The 24,285-nt window shown below is 40.7% G+C and overlaps 4 protein-coding genes across 6 annotated transcripts in view; all 4 read left to right on the top strand.

Moving 5' to 3' along the window:
* Window positions 1-3,635, top strand: hoxc8a (homeobox C8a). The gene is made up of 2 exons (XM_008413719.3): window positions 1-809; window positions 1,954-3,635. Exons 1-2 carry the CDS (start codon window positions 374-376, stop codon window positions 2,268-2,270), a joined length of 753 nt encoding a protein of 250 aa, XP_008411941.1. The 5' UTR covers window positions 1-373; the 3' UTR covers window positions 2,271-3,635.
* Window positions 3,636-6,961: 3,326 nt separating this feature from the next.
* Window positions 6,962-24,285, top strand: part of LOC103467928 (homeobox protein Hox-C4a-like) — a 34,051-nt gene continuing 16,727 nt past the window's right edge. For both annotated transcript variants that reach the window (XR_014088212.1, XM_081609016.1), the window contains exon 1: window positions 6,962-7,056. The gene's annotated coding sequence lies outside the window, so the exon portion shown is untranslated. The remainder of the gene's footprint in view (window positions 7,057-24,285) is intronic.
* On the top strand, window positions 12,297-14,950 carry hoxc6a (homeobox C6a). 2 transcript variants are annotated; one of them, XM_008413724.3, is made up of 2 exons: window positions 12,297-13,344; window positions 13,731-14,950. In XM_008413724.3, the coding sequence occupies exons 1-2, from the start codon at window positions 12,948-12,950 to the stop codon at window positions 14,042-14,044; spliced, it is 711 nt and encodes a 236-aa protein (XP_008411946.1). In that variant the 5' UTR covers window positions 12,297-12,947; the 3' UTR covers window positions 14,045-14,950. The 2 variants fall into 2 exon arrangements, with proteins under 2 accessions (XP_008411946.1, XP_008411947.1); XM_008413725.3 differs by having other exon boundaries at window positions 12,298-13,344; window positions 13,734-14,950.
* Window positions 15,549-18,394, top strand: hoxc5a (homeobox C5a). Its single transcript, XM_008413723.3, has 2 exons — window positions 15,549-16,365; window positions 17,472-18,394. The coding sequence occupies exons 1-2, from the start codon at window positions 15,912-15,914 to the stop codon at window positions 17,678-17,680; spliced, it is 663 nt and encodes a 220-aa protein (XP_008411945.1). The 5' UTR covers window positions 15,549-15,911; the 3' UTR covers window positions 17,681-18,394.

Below are 24,285 nucleotides of genomic sequence, written 5' to 3' on the forward strand. Positions count from 1 at the left end.
GGTGGGAAGCTTGGGAAAAAAAGGAAAAAGAAAGAAAAGAGCAGTGTCTGTGACTGTGCCGCCAGCTTTAACACGTCCAAAGCGCATGCCATGTGCCGGGTTTGACTGTGCACGGATCGAAAGGGAAGAAGAAGAAGACGCTCACGACGCTAGAAATCCGATGAGAGGAACGGCTCAGAGAGAGTGAGCTGCCGTAGATTGTCCAAAGGGGCAGCGTTTCTCACAGTTCCGGTTTGTCTGTCTGTGTGTGCGCGCTGTGTGCGAGAGTTGGGACCCCAAACAAAAGGCTGCCATCATCCTACAGGATATCTTCAGCTTGCGAGAGAGGGAGAGAGAGAGAGAAAGACCGAATCTGCTTGATGCTTAACCGAACATGAGCTCCTATTTTGTTAACCCTCTTTTTTCTAAATACAAAGGCAGCGAGTCACTGGAGCCAACTTACTACGACTGCAGGTTCCCACAAAGCGTCGCCCGCAGCCACACGCTAGTTTACGGACCCGGTGCCGCTGCGCCGGGCTTCCAGCACCCGACTCATCATGTTCAGGACTTTTTCCACCACGGAACCACGGGGATCTCCAATCCGGGATACCAGCAGAACCCCTGCGCTCTGGCGTGCCACGGCGACGCGACTAAATTTTATGGATACGAAGCCCTTCCGAGGCAAACGCTTTATGGTGCCCAGCAAGACGCGAGCCTAGCGCAATACCCGGACTGTAAATCGTCGAGCAGCTCTAACCCCGGAGAAGGACAAGGCCACTTAAATCAAAACTCCTCTCCCAGTCTTATGTTTCCTTGGATGAGACCCCACGGTCAGAATCAAACAGCTATTGTTTTATTATTCCTCACTCTTGCTCTGTCTGTCTATTAGTGTATGTGTGTGTGCGCGTGTGTGTGTAGGTGCGTGTGTGTGTGTTTCTATGTATATGTGCATGTGCATGAAACGTATGCCCAAGTATAGGCTACTAGAGTATTTTTTAAAATAGTGTAATAAAATAAGTGAGGGAACATGATGGGGCAGATACAACCTGAGCTGCAGGCAGCTGTTCCTCTGCAGCACATGTCTATACAGGGCTTCTTTCAAACCGCTGAATATTACACATCCCAGCTCATAACAACTATGCTCTTTGAAGCCCAAGAATCGCTCACTTAGACTTTTCCACAAACTCTAACGGGGAGATGATGGGGTGATTGGCCACGTTCACCATCAGCATTCAAACAGACACTGTTATTCAATGTGTTTAGCCTTCATCTCGATCATGCAGAATCCTTGTACCCGTAGTCTTTAAAGGGTAATTTGACCCACAGGCCCACTGTGGCTCAGGCTCAAACTGGTCATAATCGTGAGAGCTTTGTGGGTAATGTAATTCCAATCATCATGGGCCATTCTGGTCAGGATATCAGGCTGCAGGAACTCCACAGAGATACAAACCTCATGCAGTTATGTTGCATCAGTTGAGAATCCCATCTGTCATTTTCTGGTCAAAGCTTCAGTGTGTGAGCGAAAATATGTGTGACAGGTTGATACTTATCTAAATTTGCATAGTGCATTGTATTAAGTTGTGCAAATGGAATTAATCTGGTAAAGCAGTTACATTTATACTGCTCTACACTTATAGATTTAAGAAGATGCTACATGTCTCTGCATATATCAATATATCTATATCTATCTGTATATATATATATATATATATATATATATATATATATATATGTGTGTGTGTGTGTGTGTGTGTGTGTGTGTGTGTGTGTGTGTATTGCTTGCTGAACACATACATGGTGGAGGGCTATTGCTTTCTGTTTGCTACTATTAACTCCTGAAAAGAGATTTTCCCCCCACACTTTCTAAGGAAATTCTGATTCAGCTCGATGAGTGTTTTCATTGGTATCCACCGTTTTTATTCATCAGAATGTTTTCAGTGCGTCAAGCTAACCTCTGACTTTATATCACCCAAGCCCCAGGCAGAAGGAACGGGAGACAAACCTACAGCCGCTACCAGACCCTCGAACTGGAGAAGGAGTTCCTCTTCAACCCTTATCTGACCCGCAAGAGGAGGATTGAGGTGTCCCATGCCCTGAGCCTCACCGAGCGTCAGGTGAAGATCTGGTTTCAGAACAGGAGGATGAAGTGGAAAAAGGAGAACAACAAAGACAAGTTTCCTGGTCAGAGAGGGGAGGCCGAAGCCGAGGCCGAGGAAGAGGGCAACGAGGACGGTGAAGGGGACGAGGGGGAAGAGAAAGAAGCGGAAGAGAAAGAAGAAACCAAGGAGTGATTTTTATGGTCCTTTTTATGGTTATATGGCTGGAAACGAGAGAAAAAAATGAGAGAGGTCCCATAAACAGACGAAGAGCCACAAGGAGGCAGAGAGCGTCATTTTTATGACCACCCTTCCCATTTTGTCAAGAGGAAACAGGAATCCCACCAATATTGCTGTCATAAATAGACAGAATTCTCTTTCTCCCCCACTCGATTTTCCCAAAATGATCCCAACATTGCCATTTCGAAGAAGCGATGCAAAGCTAGTAGAATTTTCGTTAACATTAGGACTCTCACCCATGCACAAAAATACAAGGGGCAAATTAAAAACGCATGTTAGATTGAAAATGGCTTTGTTTTCATAGTTTCTTTTTCTTCAAATTTGCTTTTCGTATCAAAGAAGTCAAAAGTAGAACGTGATCAATAACGCCGACTTGTTGTAAATAGATGCAAGAACCTTTCAGACTCGGAGCTATTAAGGAATCGTAGGGCCTGTAACTTCTTAGTGAGTGTTCAGACATCATCGCACTGTTACACCAGGCTGTAAATGACACATTTAGATTTGATTTTTACAAGGATTACTTTTAATTCCTTCTGATTTTTACGTGAACGGCGCGTAGCCATGATAGCTCCTCCAACAACCTTCGTTTTTCCTCGGATCACCAGGGAAATACAACTGTTTGAAATCCTTTGATGCTACCTATGTAAACCTGGGGGAAATTGCAATAGAGATTTCTGAATATAGAGATTTCATATGGTTTTTAATTTTTAAAGTGTTCTATATCAACCTTATATTATTAAGTTATGTGTGTAGCATTTACCCGAAATACAATAAACACTTGTTGAAGACAATTTTTCTTTTTTATTATTTCTTTTTGGAGTCTTGGGAAGACGATTTAGCTCAAAGCCAAGCGAACAAATTTATATGACTATTTTTTTTTTTTGTTTTTTTGTTTTGGGAAATTGTACCGCAGCACTACCTAAAGCTCAGAGCTCTTTCCTCGCATCATTTCTTATATTCCACACATGCGTGGCATCGCTCTGATCTGACTGCAAGCTATTTTCCCCAACAACTAAAAACTGCCTACGACGCACATAGACTGCGTTTTAACGATACCTGCAACAATGACAAGAATTTTAAAGTTTTAGAAAGGGAACTTTTTGTTTGACTGTTCTGGTGATATAGAGTAGTTGTTTTTTTTTTTCTTTGCACTGAATATAATCTTTATGTACGTCTTGTTCTATATTGATGTTAACATAACAATATGCTCGTTTTCTTGTTGTTTCTCCTGTGAAAGACGGAATTGTGTGTTCCCTCATCCCCCGCCCCCCTCGCCATTGTTGATGTAAAATCACAAATAAACAAGATGGCTCACATTAATTTCTGGTTTTCATGCTTTTTTTATTTATTCTTTGTCACACAGCACGTTAATATCGTACAAGTATTAGCACACATTACAACGAGGAACCTTCATGAGTGTTAGAAAACTAAACTCATTTCCCATTGGCGCACCTCTTTGTTAGCGCCAATGAGACCCAGAGTTCTTGCACTTGGAATGGTGGCTCATTACAAATAATTAAATCATTTCAGTCAGCAGAGACTAAACATCTTGATGCCTTAATTATTCTTTTTTTCTGCTAATACTTTTCAACCTCTTGAACATTTGCGCATGCACGTTAAACATCCTCTTGGCCACACTAATTAAACTTTCCGGCACGTAACATAAAAATAAATAAATAAATCCACACCAGTCATGTGTCTGCAGATGCCTCAGTGTACCTTTTAAGGAAAATGACTGGGAATCCCTCTCACAGCATGCTTGTGCCCCACATCCCGAGCTGTATTTGATTCATCCTCTTAATAAGAAACTTCCTCTCTTCTGGGAGAACCGGAGACTTGTTTTTAATGAATCTTGAGAAGAGTAATGGCTGTTTCAGATGAGATGAACAAACATCTGACCTGTGATGTTAATAATCGCACTAAGTAATGGAAAAAGCAAAGAAAGATGGGGGACGGGGGCTTAAATCTGTCTGTACAGTGCAAGGTGTTTGCATGAAACCATACAAGGCGTGTTGGCTGAAGCTCCGGAGTGATGGAATCAAAGCTGAATCAAAGAGCAGTTGTCATCTTTCTCGCATCCGTGGTATTGAAAAAGAAATTTCAGCTTTGGGACACGAGATCTGGGTAAAGGCGAAGGACGAAAATGATTTCAATCAGCTGAAAATCTATGTTGCTCATTCGTCCAAGGGTCTTGCAGCAGAGGCTGCTGGGTATGTTGTTAGGCTCTTGTATACAGCGCCTTTATATTAGAAAAAAACTAAATTAGAATCTCACACCCATTTTCCACATTGTTTTTTTTATTTCAGATTCTTGTAATTCTTTAGTTAAATGGGACGTGTATTTTTTAATACAATCTCTCCTTACCGAAACGTGCTAAGTCGCGTTCTATGTACTATTTTATTTTTTTTATTGTGAGGCGTCTAAAAATATTTAAAGCCCCAGGAGTTGTGTGTTTTACACCTTTTCTGATTTCTTTCCACTCAATTACAACTTATTTGAATACAACCAAAACCTACACACGAGACAGTGTTGATGCAAATTCTAAAAATGTAAATATATGCTACGTGGACACAGACCGTTGTTTGGTCCCGTGAAGCAAGTTTTTTTTTCCGTTTAATTTTATTTCAGCTTTTATATTTTTTAGATGTTTTTAGGATTTTTTTTTCCTAAGGTGTGTAACAAAGTTTAATGCAGGAGGAGAAAAAATGATTCCGCTTTCCTATAAGTTATTTATTATTTGTCGAAATTTGTTATTCTTTTACTCTTAAATGTTCATTTTTTATATTTAGGTTAACCCTATCATGGCACGTTTAAAAAAATAGTAAATATTCAATTATTTTTGCTCATACTAAAAAGAAAAAGTATTTTCTTTTTCTTTCAGGCATCAAAACCCGAACGTGTACCTAGAACCTGATTTTCTAGTTGAGTAGGCTATAGCTTGACTTTTCTCTCACTTGGTTCAGCCTGAATCTTTTAATGCGAACAATGAGATTCGGCATATCTCCAGTTTGTCATTGCCCTTCATTGTGTCATTTCTTTCCCAAACCTCACGTAGGTTCATTTTTTACTTTTTTTCATTTTTGCTAACTTGAAAATCTAAACAAAAAATAATCCCGGTCGTGTCCCAAACCTGCAATGTACCCCAAAGCCAAATTGTCCTTCTATTTTGAACGTCACACTGTGTGTCCGTGTATTTCTCTCTCTGTCTCTCTCTCTCTCTTTTTTTTTTTTTTTTTTGAAGCAGAGCGTTATATTACCTATAAAGTTTAGTGTACCTGCAGTAAACTTTATTGGGGTGTAAAGACCCGACTCGCAAGGGCCTGCTCTTCTGCGGCGCAGAGGGGAGAACACGGCCTGCATCCGAGAATCCTGACAGAGAAGTTACCTCTGTTTTAGATGTGATGTTGCAGATGAAATCATAAGTGTCATTTTATTGTTGTGTCATTGAGAATAGAAGGAGATGGAATCTGTCTAAGCTTGTAGAATGGGTTTAATTTAAAGTATTAGCCTCATCTTGGTTTTGATTGCGCTCTTGTGTTTTGATGACTTTAGACGTGTCTGAGAAAAAAGCGGACCAACGATTGAGTTACCACACCGTTTACTAAATATTTTTTTCTAATTTATAAATGCTCAGGTTCATTGTTCACAAGAGTGACGTTGAAAATTTGCGCCATATTGTCAGGAGAAAAACAACAACAAAAAACCCTTTACATTACATTTTAGGGCTAAGATTGTCTGATATTTCACTTGCTTGCACCTTCACAGAACTGTGTGTATCACTCAGTCCACTCTGTAATTATTTTTGTTTTGGTATCCTTATTTATAGAGGACCTTGTTGATGTTGAATTTCTTATATCAGATGAACTTGGCTGTCAACCTAGTCAGAGATACCGTAAAGTTAAAACTGTTACAATAATACTAATAGAAATATTCCTTTCAAATCGCCTCCATCTATAAACCCCCCGCCCTTACACTCTCATTTTAATTATTTATTAATTTATTTTAGCTTTTGGGGGCACATCTTTGCACTTTGTCAGGCAGGGGAAGTGGCGGATTTTGTTCAAATTTCCGAAATGTAACTTAATGTGGAATATCAGCATAATTACGGTTCTTGTGGTGAGCGGCAGATTTTTGGTTTTGTCCTATCATAAAAAAGGGAAGTAAAAGATGGGTGCAAACATTCCTGGTTGTTAAAAGGAAGAAATTTACAGCTGAGTAATAAAAGTTTACGACTGAACCCTGGCTGCGATTGGCTGGAGCGAGCCACGTGGCCCAGGCTCTATGAACATGAACTTTATGCTGTTGTCTATTCTCTGCTCCTTCCCTTGTATCAGCGGCCGACTAAAATGCAAGGAGCGCAGACGCGTCTATTTCCCCCCCCCGTTAGTGTAAAAAACAAATCCAGCTCGGCCGTTTGGGGTGCGGCTGCGTGTCACATATTCACCCGATCTTCGCGACTTCCTGGCGGTTGGGATCTTCGGGACAGTCGCCGCCTATGCCAAGCCGCTGCCTGCGATGATCTCTCCCCCTCTTTCGCCACCCCCCTCCTCCTCCTCTGGAGGCAATAAAACCGCGACTGGGAAAGCAAAAAGAGCAAGCAAGCCTGCAAGAAAATACTTTCCCGGCAGACAGAGCTCCTTATCGACAAACAGAAGATGCGCGCTGTGCTGTTCTCGCCCCCCTCGCCACACTGACCCTACAACAGTTCTGGACCACAAACTATTAAGAGCCTTCCTCTCAGGTAGGATTGTACCCTTCTTCTTAATTTGCTTATCTTCATTTTTGTGTGTGTGTGTTGTTGCTGCTGCTGGCCTGAAACGGTGACTAATGAGAGAGCACACGTAAGATCATAGAAGTTGAAGGTGTCCATTCTGTGTGTAGTTGACCTGACCTGCAGATGCCCGGAGCGCTTGCCATGATACTCCTCGCTGGTGTGCGCACCTGCGTGTGGGTAAGCCTGCGGGCTGATCTTTTCAGCCGGCAGCATTTAAGAAGTGCAGTACCCGCTCTGTTGTGATAAACAGCTCCCTGATACTTAACTTTCTCATCACTCATAGGCCCTTCTGACCATGCACTGACGAATTACTCTCAGAGCTGGCTGAGCTCCCTTAAGTATTTCCTGCTCGTTCACTTTTTGCCACGGGTTTAGAGACTGACATCTATGAGCAACACCGGCCACGTTTATGTCATAAACGCACACATAAGCACATATGCATATGTATATAATGTGTGAATAGAAAAAAAAGAAAGGTCCCAGCAGTGCCCCCTAGTGACCTAAAGCGGATACATGCTAGGGCTTGTGTTGAGGTTTGTTGTTTACACCTACTGGTTTTCGGCGGAGGGTTACTGCGGATGTCAGCTGACCCAACTGATAGACCGCTGCCAGCATGTTGCTGCTCAGTCAGGCTTCTACAAAGGAGTGTCTCTCAGAGACTGATTTGTTGCTCTCGATTGTCCACATGGGAGATCTGCTCTTCTTTTTTGTGGTTTCTGTTTCGATTTTGAAAAAAACAACAACAAAAAAACAAAAACAAAAAAAAAAGCAATGCAACATTTCTTGTCAGGCCACGCTCTGTGACAGAACCTATGACGACATTATAGTTATCATGGTAACCAATTCTGGTTACTAATTCTGTCATCGTTTGTGCTTCTTATGTTCTTATGGAGAATATGTTTGGTTATGTTTGGTCATCTAAACTGATTGTAAAAACAACAATAACAAAAATACAATTATCACAAGCATTTGAATAATAATAATAATAATAATAATAATAATAATAATAATAATAATAATAATAATAATAATAATAATAAAGTTGGAAATCACAACCTGTGTTTCTGAGTTGGCAGAGAATAGTTTAAACCAGACATCTCAATCAAAACTTACAGAAAAAAAAAAACAAATACAAAGAAGTATCGGCACCATCCATTTTAAGCAAAAATTGTTTTGGAAAGCCAAAGTCTACAATAAAATTTTCAATTATGTCTGAGCCGTATGCATATAAATACTCCCCTTATCCACAGAATAAAAGTATGTGCTTCAGAACAATAGACATGGCATGACCAATGAGGCAAAATGTCCTCTGAACATATTTCCAGACAGTTACATGACCTGGATGGTATACAAATTCGTCCAGTATACCTCAGTTCAATAATAATAATAATAATAATAATAATAATAATAATAATAATAATAATAATAATAATAATAATAATAATAAATATTTGGTAATTTTCTTGTTATAACAATACATAAAGTCTGTCTAACAGCGAGAACAAAGAGTGAACAATCTAATAATACAGATTATTAGATTGTTATAATACATAGTACAACAAGATTAGAGTTGTATTATTAAGTGTTATGTAAACAATGCACAAAGTCTAATTATTGAGAAAATACCTTAAACAGGATCTAAGCTAGCACAGCTTTTGCGTGCGTGTGAGTGAGTGTGTGCGTGAGAGTGTGTGTGTGTGTGTGTGGGAGAGAGGGTAAGAGAGAGGGAGAAAGAGACAGAGAGTACAGGAGGAGGGGCATTACTCAGGAGGGACATTTTTTAGAGCTGAAAACATTTGTTTTGTCTTTTTTTTTTTGAATGAGCTTTGAAAAATATATTTTCTCTTTGTTTTAATAACGTTTGTGAAACAAAACGTTGCGCTGTGTGATGAAGTGGCTTCGTGTGTTCCATTTTGCTGCTGCTGCTGCTGCTCCTGCTGTGCTTCGCAGCACTTTCAAGCACGGAAATTATAATTTCTGGGAAAAGTCTCTGTAAATTCGTACAAGCTTACTGTTACACTTCGGGGTGGGTTTTTTTTTTTTTTTTTTTTTTTTGCTGTGAAACACTGCTGGTGCTGGTGCACTGGATCGTGTTCCGCTGCAGCCCCGGCGCTCCCTACAAAGACAGAGAGAAAGGAAGGCATTGCCATTTAATAGATGCAATTTGGTTTCATCTTAGTTTAAAATGAGAGGGAAAATGCACAGTCCATTGTTTAGCGGTGTAGATTTTTTTTTTTTTTTTTTTACGCAGAGATGGCTCGCGTAAAACTTCATGAAGTCATGAATCTGTCCGCGTCACCGCATTTAGAACCTCACTTTACAAATCCCGACAGGGCCCAAAATTTTGCCCCCGCTAATGGTCATAATTTATGACGTGTGGATCAACATGTGCTCATTGGGCAACAGCTTCCTGAGTGCTTAACGAGCATAAAGTCGAACACTTCCGGGCATTAATTGGACCGACCGGCCACGGCAAAGTGCTTATAGAGGAGCTTTACGTTGTTAGGATGAGAATAAGTCCTTATTAGACGCGAGGAGAGGGGAAACAGGAGAAAAGCATCAGGGCTGAGAGTTTGCTTCCATCGCTGTGTTTTTAATCATAGCTGATAATGTAGGAATTTTAAAGGTCCCGTGTAGCTAATGCTGAGTTATGCTGTGACGTTTGAAAGTTGGCTCTGTCTGCGAATGAGTAAAAGGAAAGCTTTAGGTTCTCTGATGTGGGGATGTGGGGGCGCGGGGGAGATATTAGGCCTGAAAAATTCAGGAAGCGATTATAGCCTAGGGTAAAAAAAAAAAAAAACTATAATAATAATAATAATAATAATAATAATAATAATAATAATAATAATAATAATAATAATAATAATAATAATAATACCACTCAATATGCATGACCACAAATTATCAGAACATCTTAAGGGATCTATCTTGTGAATTATGATCCAGGGGAAATTTATCAAAATTCTAACAACATAATGGACTAGACACTTTCCTACTCTTAGGCCATCTTTTCACATTTGAGTTCACTCCAAATGTGCCTTTAAAAAGTAAATCTCCCAAACGTGGACCAAACGGCGTCCTCCCGCCGTCCATCCCAAATGCGTGCATGTGATTTGCCTCACGGGCCGCAATAAAACACTAAAACTCTTGGGAAAGAATGACCTTTCTGATTCTACACACTGACACAACCTCTGCTGCATTCCAGTCCGCACATTGCCTCCACTGTTCGAGCCCTTTAATTTACAGCCTTCGACTCCATGGACCGGCGTGTTTTTCCTGTTTGTGTATGAGCAACAATGAGACAGGGAGGTTGGAGGGGAGGGGGGTGAGGAGAAGGTAGCGTGTGTAGAAAAAACCAAAATAGTCTCAGAAGGGATATTTCAGATTTTTTTTTTTAAATATAGAACAATTTGATGGATTTTGTCATGTGTTAGAAATGGTAAATTTTGAGGCATATTTAGCATGTACTACACATTGAAAACAAAAACACTTCCAGTAAAAGCCAGAGAATCTAAGAGACGCAATCAACAACATAAATCCTATATTGTCATTATGTGTTCACTAATAACGAAAATTTGCTTGCTAGCTCTTGGCAAACGTCGTGATAACTCTGGTTGTGTGAGGGTGAAATATTATGATAGTTACATAAAAGCACGGATTTTCCTTTATTGTGTAGTTTTTAGTCCTGCTTTTTTAATTGCGAGACAATAATTTAAACTTTATTTGGTAAAGACATTCTCAAGAACAACATTTTCCGCAATTCCTAATTTCAACTGCATTTAACCTTACAACCGAGATACTTTCATTTATGCTAAAAATATTTATCAAACAAAGCAGGAATTGTGCTGCGCTGCATGGTGAGTTTTCTGTGTTTTGTTTGCCTCTCGTCTGTGTGATGCGCGGATGTCACATATGGTCATGAAAGGGTGAAGGGAAACTTTTATTGCTCCGTCCACTTCCTCCTCTTTTGTTGTCTTCTCTTTTTTATGGTCTTTTTAGGATTGCACCCCGTCTTCCACAGAAAACAACAGAACAACAGAACAAACAGGGCTGCACATTTCAGGCAACGCGTATTTATTTTTATTGGATAAGATCAATGAGCTGAACCAGCATGGCCGCTCCAGCCAGAGCGACTGGGCTAAAGCAGACGTTTTCAATAGCCTTATCGATTATTTTATTGGTATCAATTATGGCTCGTTGCAAAACGGAGGGATAATGCGGATTGTCGTTTCAAGTGCATGCATGCAAGTGTTTTTTTTTTTATTTGTATATTTTCCATTTAGTTTAAAAGCATTTAAATTGGGGGTCAATGAGATGCTAGTCAGACATAATGCTCTCTTAAAAAATACTCCGAATGATAATAAAACAGAAAATAAGCATTTTATCTTGCGTTGAATTGCGTTTTTTTAAACTATTTAAAAGCAGTCCATTTTACCCTAAAATAGCTTGAAGTTTTTCTCAAAACACCCTTCGAGTAATTCTCAAAGGCATAATTTGCTGCAAAGATAGTTATCAGTTAGTGTTTACTCCAGTGTGTGTGTGTGTGTGTGTGTGTGTGTGTGTGTGTGGGTGTGTGTGTGTGTGTGTGTGTGTGTGTGTGTGTGTGTGTGTGTGTGTGTGTGTGTGTGTGTGTGTGTTTTGCAGGAACGTCGAGGTTAGCTCAGAACAAGGCAAAAACTCAGAAACATCTGTATCAAGATTATGACTCCTCGCTATACAAACTTCACATGGGGTCTGATACTTTATCAATGATTTCTGACGCACTGGGTACAGTTGGCTTGCAGGGGGGACGTGATGTGCGAATAAGTAAAATTTCTTCTCTTTTTTTTTCCATTTTAACGGATAATTTATGCTCTCATATTAGCTTGTAAGAGCCTTTTTTGTCCCTCTCCGTCCATACCCAGAGTCTGTGCATTGCTTTTCATTTCTTACTTGAGTTTGCTGGGCTTTGCTGCAGAGAGACACTGTTGGTGAGCTGGAAAACGTCACTTGTTTTATTGCCCTCACAGAAGAGAGACCATAAACGCATTCTTACCCCGAGCACCATACCCTTCCTCTTTAGTTCACGTTTACAAAGGTGATCACATGCTTGGGATTTTACACCCAAAGGAATGATTAGGAGTTTATTAGGTTATTTCTTTTAGAAAAAAAAGATGAGCTATAATGCCTAATATTTGTCTTGATATCTTGCAAGTTTGTTTTTTTTTTTCCTTTTTTTTTTTTTTTTAATCACGGTAGTATTTTCTAATATGCATCTTCTGAGCCTGATATAAAAATGACATTATTCACATTTCCTGTTTCTCTTCCTGGATGGTGACCATGCATGGGGTTTTTATTTTCTCTTAAAAATGAGCCAAGTAGAAAATAAAATAAGAAAACCTTCCCGTCCAGTCAAGCTGGATGGTGCGCTTGTACTTTGCCGTCTGTGTTGTGTTTATCGGCATTTAGCACCAATGCTCCGCGCAGCTCTGAGCTAAAAGCTACAGTTTCGCCTCAACTTCCCGCCTCTCAATTGGTTGGGAATGGTCAGCTGACGTTGTCATATTGTCTCTCACTGAGCCAAGCCTCGGCTATTACACTCGGGCTTTTTTTTTTTTTTTTTTTTTTTTTTTTTTTTTTTTCCGCGTCTTAACCGGAGATTGGAAATTAATAATATTCAATCCTCAAAAGTAGCCCCGCGACCACGCAGGAGAGGCAGCAACTCGAGAGGGGGGAAAAATACGGGCGATTTTTTGGGGAGGAAGGTGTGGTTGGTTGACTTGACACAGGCGGGAGGGAGATTTACTGGAGAAGGAAGATTGAAAAGAGACCCGATAAAGAAGTGGGGAAGAGTTGGAGAGAAGGGTTACAAGCAAGGTATGAATTCTTATTTCGCAAACCCGTCGCTCTCCTGCCATTTGTCCGGTGGTCAAGAGGTTCTGCCCAACGTTCCCCTGAACTCCACCACCTATGACACAGTGAGACATTTTTCGTCGTACGGCGCCGCTGTGACCCAGAATCGGATATATGCCCCTTTCTACTCCCCTCAGGAGAATGTGGTGTTCGGCTCCGGTAGGGCGCAGTACGAGTACGGATCCAACGTATTCCTCCAGGACAAGGACGTCCTGCCAAGCTGCAGGCAGACAAACATGGGACTCGGCTCGCAGAGCCACATTGCCCAGGAGTACAGTCTGGAGCAGGGGAGGGCAGGAGCCCAGGAGCAGAAGAGCAACATCCCGATCTACCCGTGGATGCAGCGCATGAACTCACACAGCGGTGAGTTTTACTACGACCAAATAAATTAGGGAAATGGGCCAGTTTTACGATATGTCTTACCAAGAGAGTAAGTTACTTTTTATGGCCCCATAAAACATTACTGTATCTGCTCGATTTGTGAGATGGGCCTTAACATGTGCAAACAAACAGCTTTCATTTTAACACTACTGTGGTGATAATAACTGGTGACTTGAGACAGAGAAATTGGATTAAGACGATTTAATAATTTTTGCATTAAAAAATAAATGTAAATATGCCCTCACTCTATCAGCTAAATTCCAAATCGCGTTTCCCTGCAGATTTAGATTAAACCACATGCTGTAAATCCTGATAAGTAATTCTATAATCAGCGAGTAAATTTTGTGCATTTTTACGTTGTGCTCCAGCAGGAGTGGGCTACGGGACGGACAGGCGCAGGGGACGTCAGATCTACTCTCGCTACCAAACGCTGGAACTGGAAAAGGAATTCCACTTCAACCGCTACCTGACCAGGCGCAGACGCATCGAGATCGCCAACGCGCTGTGCCTCACGGAGCGGCAAATCAAGATTTGGTTCCAGAACCGGCGCATGAAGTGGAAGAAGGAGAGCAACCTGACGTCCACGGTGACTGGAAGTGAACAGACAGGGGCTGCTCAGGAGGAGGAACGGAGTGGGAGCGCAGTGGAAGAAGGGAAGGATGAACACAAGAAAAAGGAATAACTGGGAAGAATAGCGCGCACGTGTGTGTGTGTGCATGGAAGTGGAGAGGAGAGGGGCGGGGGGGGGGGGGTCACCTCATGACCATGAAAGTCCAACATAACTACCTAAAAAAAAAAAATCTATAAAGACTTGACTTCACTGCATGATGGTTATACCCGCTGCTCTTTATCTCATCTTGACCACAGCAGTTGTGGAGCACTAAATATTCAAAACATTATTCCATCCACAGTTTGATCTCTGTGACATTTGGAGCACTAAGGTGTTTGTTTTATCAATATTATAAATATCAATGTCTCACATGTATTGTGAAAAATAATAATAACAATATTATTATTAATATTAATAATAATACAGACGAAGAAAAACAAGTATTATTTTCCTGGTATTTTTCCAAACACCAGGAAAAGTAAAAAAAAAAAAAAAAAAAAAAAAAAAATCTGTATTTACCCACAGCCAATTCCTCACTGTGAACTCTTTGATCACCTCACCAAATACAGTGTTGGTTTGACTTTGCTCATGCACATGCACATTCCACGGCGTTCCAAGGAACACAATGCAAAACTAGTACTTGAACTGTCCACAGATTAAAAAAAGGAGCGAGACACAAAAGATTCAAGTTGCACGGTTGACCCTCAAGCTTGTATATATATATATAATAAAAGTAGCATAACAGCATATTATGCAAATTCCGCAAGAGCTGTGCATTTAGCCGCTTGGATTTTTGGCGCAGGACAACGTAAAAGAACAGCGCCACTTCTTCTTTGAATCATTTGACACCATATGCTCTTTTATTTTTTTGTTGTGAGACAGATTTGTACACTAGTAATTCTTCACCCTTTGAGTGATATGATTTCATGTTTTTTTGTCATATTTGTGTATCAGTAAATAAAATCTTTGTAAAACTTGCATCCTTGTCTGGTCTTTGCTGTGCGCGATACTCTGTTTGGGAAGACAAATGTGGCGCATCAGCCAGGTTTTACGAGTTGATCAGAGAAATGAAAGGGGTTTGCAAAGCTACAGCCCTCTCCACAGGCACTGCGAGTTTTGCAATGATGCGGATTTGGAGGATTAGAAAGGGGTAGATTAGAAGAGGCTATAGAAGTGGTTACTTTAACGCAAACTTTGGTCTCTGTACGAGTAACGTTTAAATGTTGGGAGAGCACTGAAGAGTTCTGGGGAATTTTTTATTATTATTATTATTATTATTATTATTATTATTATTATTATTATTATTATTATTATTATTATTATTGATGTTGTTGCAGTTAATATTGTAGTTTACGTTTATCAAACTGACAAGATTAATATACGATCAAACAGCTACTACTTTTTTTTAAAATAACAACAATAATAATTAGTATTATTTTTACTTGTGACCTCGAAGCGCGTCCATGGCACACGTCCTGACACGTCCTGCTCCATTCCAGACACCAGATGACGCTCTTGTCTTACTGTCCTGCCTTTTTTTTACGCTAAAGACCCCCCCCCCCCACCCCCCTCGCTTCGTCCCCAACAACCAAACAGCTCAAAGTTTACCGGACACGTTTCTCCTATTCATCAATATCCCCATTGAGTATCAAGCCAATTTATGACTGGCCAACACATGCACGTGATCGCATACAAATACCCCATATTTGGGCAGTGCGCTCCGGATCAAGAATTAAAAAAAGAGAGAAAAGATACCAAAGCCTACTCCACCTATAAATCCTGGATTATTTTTTCTTCTTCTTTAGGACAGACAGCTGTGAATTTTCCATTAGAGGCTACAAAGAAAAAGCAATGAGCAACAAAAAACAGGAAATACCCGCAAGCCTCGCACCGCATGTAGTTTGAAAAGAAAGTGTTGGTGGGTAGAATTAGTTTTGAAATGAACTCTCATGTTGAGCGCTCCAGCTTTGGGCAAACAAGGGAGACAACTTCTGCTAACAGCATGTTTACTTTCGATGGATCTGGGCGCACGTCCAGCCGTTATGAGGGTGTTAACGTGAACGGGATTTACTCCTGTCCCGTCCCCACGACCTCTGCGCATCGGGAGGAGATCAAAACTAGCCTGCGTGGCAGCACGGATCCTCCGCCAGGACCGCAAATAAGTATGCTCTCCGGCGGTTCACTCTTGGAGGCGAGCGGGCTCGAGTACGGACGAGGCACGGACAGAGACCCGGAGAGAGGCGTGAAACGCGGAGGCAACCGGAGCCAGGAGGGCGACCAAAACGCGGAAAGGGCTCAGACAGTGAAAAGAAACCCAAATATGCACCAGCGTCTGGACAGTGAACAGCAGCCGCAGATTTATCCCTGGATGACAAAACTGCACATGAGCCACGGTAAAGTTGACTTGTTTTATTAAAAAAAAAGGCAATCAAAAAATGCGAATTAGATGCTCGCTCTTAACGCAGCAACACTTGGTTTCGCTCGCTCCACTGTCCCTCTTGAGTTTTATAGGCCAAAAGCAGGAAATAATAAAAACTCGCGGTCATAAATTTTATGACAAAGGCATCTATTGCTCGTAAACCTGCTCTGTTACGGTGAAGGGGTGATCTGTGCTGTGATTTATGGTGAAATAATTGGATAAGAGAACAAAAATATGATAAAACGGCAAAATAATAGTACAAATCCAGCTATATAATAGTAATTGTAGCGTTATTGCTTCTCCTCTGCATGCCTTTGAATTTCCAGGATCCCCAAGGAGGGAAAATAATAATAATAACAATAATAATAATAAAGCTTTAGCCTTTGATTGAACTCTGGGACACACCAGTGCCCTGACCCAATCGTGAACTCTTCACCTCTGAAAGATTTGAATAGACATGCTCCTTCTTCGTGGCTCCTAACCTATACTGGCAGACAATCTAGCTGCAAAGAAAATTGTAAACGCATTAGCTACAAAACAAGAACCAAGGACTGGCAACGAAAACACGCAGCGGGAATGTTGGATGAATCTAAATATCCGGCGGCTATAGTCCTGTTGCGTTACATAGCAATGTTGTGCAAGTTTATAAATTACAAAACAGTTGGAAGACAGTTGCAACATTTCAAGTGCTTCTTTAAGCACCCATGTTGGTTTCGCTTACCGTGATGTTACGCTACGCTACTATTGTATAACTGTTGCAGACTTTACAGGGAGGCCCACACACTGTTGTCTGATTTGTTACAGCTAAACAAGAGTCTATTGAACATTTTTGTTTCCCCTTCATATTTGAAACAATGAAAGTGGTTGCACAAATAATATTGAGGTTTTATGACATCATACCAACTGTTTCTGTCCGTGTGATATTCTCTGAGTGAGCAAGTCCACTATTACAAATGGCCTCGGTGAACATATGTGCTTTCTATTTCACACTTTAAATTACATGCCTGAAAGTCAATTAAATGCGACAGTTTTGTGCAATATGATGTTCCTGAACGCTGACATATTTTAATACTGCTTCAGAATCGGAGGGTAAGCGCTCCAGGACCAGTTACACCCGCTACCAGACTCTGGAGCTGGAGAAAGAGTTTCACTTCAACCGCTACCTGAGCCGCCGAAGGCGCATAGAGATCGCCAACAGCCTGTGCCTAAACGAGAGGCAAATCAAAATCTGGTTCCAGAACAGAAGGATGAAATGGAAGAAGGACTCAAAGATCAAAGTGAAGGAGTAAAAGAAAGAAAAGCAGCACTTTTTTTTTTTTTGCACCTCCACACTTGCACAGTAGAGTCGGAGTTGCCCGCCTGACCTTCGGATGAACCGCTATAAGGAGCAATGACATCATGACACGGTTCTGTGTGCTTCATCACCAATTATGTGTCACTTTCTGCGGTTTGGAACCTAATGTATTGAATATCGCTCACTATGATCAATCGGTTTACATTTCTAAATTAATTTGCTTGCTATGCGATGATAACCCCACTTTACGGTGGAAAAAAACGCGAAGGTGGGAGAAGGGTCCTTCAAGGCTTTTTGGTCCAGATTGCGCTTTAAAAAAAAGCTGCACAACGTTATTAATTTTGGTTCATAGTATAGGCTATTTAAAAAAGAAAAAAGGTAGTTACCGAGAGTTCTGGGGGTCATTTCCAGCTTCTTTAGCGTGCCATTAAAAATTAAGGTCAGTGAGCAAGAAAAATAAAATTAGTTGAAAAGTGTTTGTCCTCTTGTTTTCTTTTGAGAAATCAGGATTTGTTGAAGGTCTGATGTGTCTGTGATCGGTCTGTCATCCATGCTGTCTGTCATAACCTTGTGATTGTGTATGATAACACTGTAATGTGCAATGAAGCTACGTCTGTTTCCCTTAGTAAACTAAAGGTGCCTGGTACACACAAGGCCTGCTTGATGGCCAATTTGTTGATTGTAAACAATAAAGTCGTTAAAAAAACTACTTCTTTTACTCTGAGTTATTTTTCTCTTCATATTCGGGACCCATTGCAGAAAAAAAGAACAATAACAAGGTGCATCTTAGAATAATTTTGTTGCATTTTTGCCCGCTAAATAAAACTGCACTTCTGTCTTTTCACAATGCAATTTCTTTTGTTTTGTCAGGTTTTCTCGGGTCCCCAAAATTTCTCAGGCTGACAAACACGCTCTAAAGTTTAAGGCCTCCCCCTCATAAAACTTTATTGCCCGCTTTTTCCAGCACTCCACAGGCACACTCAGCTTCCTGTTTTGTCAGGGGATGAGGAAGGGCCACACCAGCCTGTTAGAACAACACAAAGGTGGACGCAAAGCTTCGGCTTCCTGTGGCCGCACACTGACGCGTCACTTTCTGTAAAGGGGGCCATATGGTTAGATTTGTTTCAGCCCCTGGTCTAGTTAGATTGTTGTTAAAACGCCACTTTGCAGCATTGGTCGTCTCAATTCAAGCCCAAGGTTATGAGGTAATTCCCCTCTTCACTTAGAGCAAATAAAAAAAAAAAAAAGTCAACTCACCTCTCAAACTAACAGCCTCCCATATGATCTCCCCTTATTTGAACCGGTCAACTGCAGCGTCCACTTTCCCTGTGCTGTGTTGGGGCCTATAAACATAAACGCGAGAGCTTGCATTCAAGTCTTTCTTTTTGGGGATTTTAAAGTTTACAAGGTTACATATGCCAATTGCCCCGAGCAGGGCCTGTGAATGGTGCGTGGGAAGCACGTGGTGTCGTTTAAGTGGGTTTTATGGCCTGGAAGAGCTGACAAACCTTCGATATATACACATCATATATAATCTTAACTGTCCGGAATCGCAGCTGCTGGCTTCCCCCTTATCGGAGGAGGAAAGGGCTTTGTGGTGGTGGTGGCGGAGGACGCAGTACCTTTCTCCGGACTGTAGAGCAGAGCGGAACGGCGCGGAGGTGTGAGACCTGCTGCTTCTGCAGTAAGTTGCTTTAACTTTAAATACTTGCCTGCGTCTGTGCTGTCTTAAAATAGTTTTTTTTTCCTTCTCTCATGTATGATGGAGTGACTCTGAATGCACGGGTTAACTATAAACCTAATTAGATCAACTAACGATGACTCCATTGAGCTACGTTTCTGCAAAGGGTTTGCAAATGCTCTTCTGTTTATTTGTTACAAACAGAATTAAGCATTTAATGTCTAAATTTGTAAATCACGCTTAAATAGGGCTGCAGCAGTTTATTTACAGTTGTAAATCCCCACCGTAAAAATAAATAGGGATAGTAATACAAGTTTCAAGAGAAACACAGTAGTGTTAAGCAAAAAAAAAAAAAAAAAAGAAGAAGAAGAAGAAGTAAGACTCAAAACTCTTCTCCCCACTCACTCTTCAACCAATCCTGCAATTTGCAAAGGAAAACATTTAGGTTAAATTCTACCTAAAACTCTTGTAGCTTTGACTATTTGAAAAAGTGCAACGAATAAAAGACGGGTTTGTTTTCAGTTCAGACTTTATTGTAAGAGCTAAAAAGCTTCAATTAGTCAATGTCAACAATTGCCCAGTATCTCTCTTGTGTCTCACCTTTGCACTAAAATTGGACTTACTTCAGCACATCGGCATACAACAAATAACAATAATAAAAAAAAGTTTGACTGTTAGTTTTACTCTCTACTGAAATAAAATAGCGTAAACTGCTATAAATAATTTATCCAATTCAAGTAACAACTATTTTGAAGTCAGAAATATTACGTTATAGTCAAGAACTGCAGCCTATATGATTTCAGGGTCGAGTATAATGTATGTTATTATTATTATTATTATTATTATTATTATTATTATTATTATTATTATTGTAAGGTCATCTTTCTTAAAATGTACAATAACATGATGCTAGCATATTATAAAGAACAGTGGAGAATACAAGTGTTCAGAGTAAAACCACGATCAACACATTCATGCGACTTGTTTTGTTTTCCACCTTGACACTGCGGTTTGTGGTTGCGATCTGTCGTCATCGTGGTTTCATGGCTATTTTCTGACCATGCCGATCTGCGGATCTTATCTTGAGTGACACATTTTGACTGTGAAGTGAAGATTGAATAAATATTTGCGCATTTCACACCGTTTGTGTCCTCATGGATATCAGCAGATATATCCAGTTTGATTTACTTGGAGACTAATGAGCCAATGACATCTTATGACCTCGATAGTTTTCTGTTGCTCAGCTGGAGACATCATTTAATCACCCATATGCCTAAGCAAACAGCTCCGCCTACAGAAACAGTTCACTACTCCTAATCAATGTGTGGAGGTGCAATTATTTTTTATATTAAAGCTCGGATTGAGGGTTTTCCCCTAAGTTAACAAGGTGCAATGGCCGCCACTACTTTCTGCGGTTCTTTTTGGTTGCTTTTGTCTTGAATGTATTACGCTGCCTGTACTTGGTATACCAAATTTCCAATCCTAAGGTATGGACTTGGTTTCCAGGTGTAGAAGATCAATCACAGACTTTCAATAGGGGGCACTGTGTAACATACTCCTGTATGAGTGATGCACTCCGGGGGGTGTCTATTTTTTTTTCAAGTGTTCTCTTTATTTTTAGAAACATTTTGCTATAATTCAGAGAGGAAACTATCAGGAATTCCAGACTAAATGCTTTTATGTGTAAAAGAAATCGTATAAAAATGATTTCCCGTTTTCTTATCAGGAATACTGACATGCGCATTTGTACACCTGCAATGTACGTGCTGCATTTTAACCTTTCATTCTGTGAGATACTTGAATAAATTCCTCAGAGGTGCTCATAACAACTCAAAAACTTTATTCCAAAAGTGAAACCGGCCCAAACATCCGATTTCACTGTCATGTTCTGCGCTCGTGTATTCCTTTCTCTGACCTACGGAGCTGACACTGCCATCCTTCAACCCGCAGAGGTCATTTCCGGGTGAGCATAGACTTCCCTTTGTCTGGGGCTCGAACAAGAGGCAGAGATCTTCGTTGCACAGTTTCCGAACATGAACTGATTTTATTTACAATGTGAAGACAAAGTCGTGACTCTATTTTATTGACTGTTCGCCATAATTCACAGGCGCTGAAGTCTAGGGACTTCTATTCATAGTAGCTCTTGCCCAAGGAAATACCAAATTGCTTGTAAATTTAGTTTTATCGTCTGAAAACGATCTGTCTTAAATTCTTTCCACTGTCTCTGTTTTGCAGGCGCTCAAACATTTCACATTTTCCTTACAGTCTCCCTCCAGGAATGCGTGATTAACAGGCCAAAATATTATTAAGATAAGAATAGCAAGAGTGAAGAAAAAAATAAACACTTCGTTCTATTTTAGGGCGAAAAAATTCTAAAACGGATCTATTATGTTTTAGTTGTTATATTTTACGTTTATTCTCGTTTATTCCGCTGGTTTTTATTTTCAGGAATGTCATTACTTGTGGTTAATCTTGTAATATACCACAAATTACCCATGCTTTTCAATGTGTCACATTTACATATGTACATTTCCACGTAACTGACTAAGTGTATTTAACTTTAAAAATATTTATTCCACAACGTGGAAGAGAAATTGATATTTTTATGTCTCATATTTACCATTTTTGAGGAGAAATTTCTATTACTTTGTTGGTAATCATTTCTTCTGCTTATATACAATTTATAACTCAATTTTTCAAAAATATCCATGGAGCCATTTAAAGATTTTTTTTCAGACAGTTCGTCGGGTCAACATGAGTCCAACAGTAGATTTTTTTGTATACGTGTAATAAATCTTAATCACCATAAATCTTTATGTTTGAGACTATATATAGTCTTTGCAATAGTTATATGTCTATAACTATAGCAGTTATATATAATTTGAAACTATTAAAAATTAACTGACGTTGCAGAACATTTTGTGGCGCTTTTCCCGTCCAATTAATAGCGTGGGAGGTTGTTTTGTTGTTGAGGAGCTTATATGTGTTGTAACGTTACGGTTCGGGTCTAATGAGCTGCAGCACCGCAGCGGTTTATGTGGGGGAATCCAGTTTCTAAAAAGCACCTCTGCTCCCCTGGCGGTCGCTTTCAACCAGCATACACAGCCAACTGGTCTCCAGTCTGTCTGCACTTCATTAAAACTTTTTATTTTAACTGGACCATCTCTGCCTAACGTTATTACACCTGGGGAGGGTAAACGAGTGGAGGCTATTACATTAAGGGTTTGATTAAAAGCGCATCGTAACCGTTTTCATCAGGGAGCGGAATACTGCTGCAGTTTCTGCATTCAGGTCAGCCAGTCGGACACTGGAAGAGAAAAAACACCGTGATCGACACTGTGACTTCTGTGGAGTTTTGATAAATTTTCTGTTTACACGGATACATGTGTGAACACGCATGTACAAGAGTTGTTTTGCAGGGTGTGTGTGTGTGTGTGGGGGGGGGGGGGGGGTTTCGGCGTGGAGGGGTGCGCGGAGAAAGCTTAACAATCCCTCAAATGAACAAATGAAACATCAAATTAGTCCGCCTGAGGGTCTCATTTTTTTGTACTTCTACATTATAACTAGTTATTGAACTAGGTGCACGATCTCAAAGCCATTTGTGAGGGGAGAAAGAATTCATTGCTGTCTCTCCATCAATAATCCTTGGCAGTGAACTATTGGAAGCAGTCAAACGCGAGGGGTGAAACGCGGGTCAGGCTGTCTAACTAATATTAAAATGCGCTCGCCATGAGTTCATGGGGCGAGAGGGAGTGCGTGGCGTTCATATCGGTTGGGTGCACGACAAATATCATGTATTTAGATGAAAATACGACGCAACCAAGTGGGTGCGTTTTCTGAATTGTATTTATTACATAAAGAATTCACAGCTTGTTCATTTCATTAATTAATAAAAAAAGCGATTTACATAAAAATACACAGATCAAGATGTGCATCAGTTTATTTCCTTATGCCTCTCTTCTTTAATCAATTCAATTGATTCAGAATCTGTTTGCTGTTTCTTTTCTTTTTTTTTTAATACTCCCCTCCCCACCCCCACCCCCTTTTCGAAACGGGTCACATGTCCAACGTAACATTTTTCATCCAAGGCTTTTCTCATTAGCTTCCAGAGTGTCAGGAAGAAAGGTTACCGAGCGGTCAGTATGGTAATGGCGAGCAGAAGAAATGGTTGGGAACAATGGGAACTTATTTTTCATCTGCTGCTGTCACGCCGTCCTTTTGTATCCGCCGTGTTTGTGACTGAATATTCATATAGGAGCCACCTCAAAGGCAGAATGCTGTGAAAGGAGAGCCTCCGTATTCTCTGTGTGCCCGCATACACTCGCGCGTGTTTGCGCATACATCTCTTTAACGAGGGAAAACAGAAAACAAACAAAATACGTTTGTGTCGCTTCGAAGCGCATCAGCTTTCACGCGCACTTTTCGTGTGATTGCCAACTCACTGCCGCCCTGAAACATCTCGGAAAAGGCATGCTTCCTCCATAACCTGCTTTCACCGACGTTTACCCGACAGTTCACCTCTACAGCCTCAAACAGAAAGCACATTAGTTGTCTATATGTACCCTGTAGAACCAAATTTGCGTGCTGCACAAACATTCGCAAATACGTCTCTACAGGAATACATGGGCAACTGGAATTCCTCGCCAGCCAATGGATTGCGTTGCACCTAACTCTGCTTCTGCACGTCTGTCTTTCTTTTTTGCACTTGCTTGTGCATACACAGGGAGCACCCGCGATGATCCTCACAGCCAGGCACTGTAACAATGCAATAACGCTGTCACAAAGTGTCCACACAGATCCGCACGTTGTGGAGGCAGCTAGAGAGGCCACAGAGTAAGGGAGCCATGAGCAGTGTGCGGCTACTACTGTGTCAGAGCCTGTAAAACACACCGGGAACCAGGGGTCGTTTAAAAGTGACT

This window comes from Poecilia reticulata, chromosome 7 (assembly GCF_904066995.2).
Source record: "Poecilia reticulata chromosome 7, P_reticulata-male-v2, whole genome shotgun sequence".
In the NCBI taxonomy this organism is placed as follows: Eukaryota; Metazoa; Chordata; class Actinopteri; order Cyprinodontiformes; family Poeciliidae; genus Poecilia; species Poecilia reticulata.

Excerpts from the sequence above, each read along its gene's own strand:
- hoxc6a (XM_008413724.3), top strand. The coding sequence starts at position 12,948 with ATGAATTCTTATTTCGCAAACCCGTCGCTCTCCTGCCATTTGTCCGGT. Across the intron at positions 13,345-13,730 it reads GCGCATGAACTCACACAGCG|CAGGAGTGGGCTACGGGACG; the intron begins GTGAGTTTTACT and ends GTTGTGCTCCAG.
- hoxc8a (XM_008413719.3), top strand. The coding sequence starts at position 374 with ATGAGCTCCTATTTTGTTAACCCTCTTTTTTCTAAATACAAAGGCAGC. Across the intron at positions 810-1,953 it reads TCCTTGGATGAGACCCCACG|CCCCAGGCAGAAGGAACGGG; the intron begins GTCAGAATCAAA and ends ATATCACCCAAG.
- hoxc5a (XM_008413723.3), top strand. The coding sequence starts at position 15,912 with ATGAACTCTCATGTTGAGCGCTCCAGCTTTGGGCAAACAAGGGAGACA. Across the intron at positions 16,366-17,471 it reads AAAACTGCACATGAGCCACG|AATCGGAGGGTAAGCGCTCC; the intron begins GTAAAGTTGACT and ends ATACTGCTTCAG.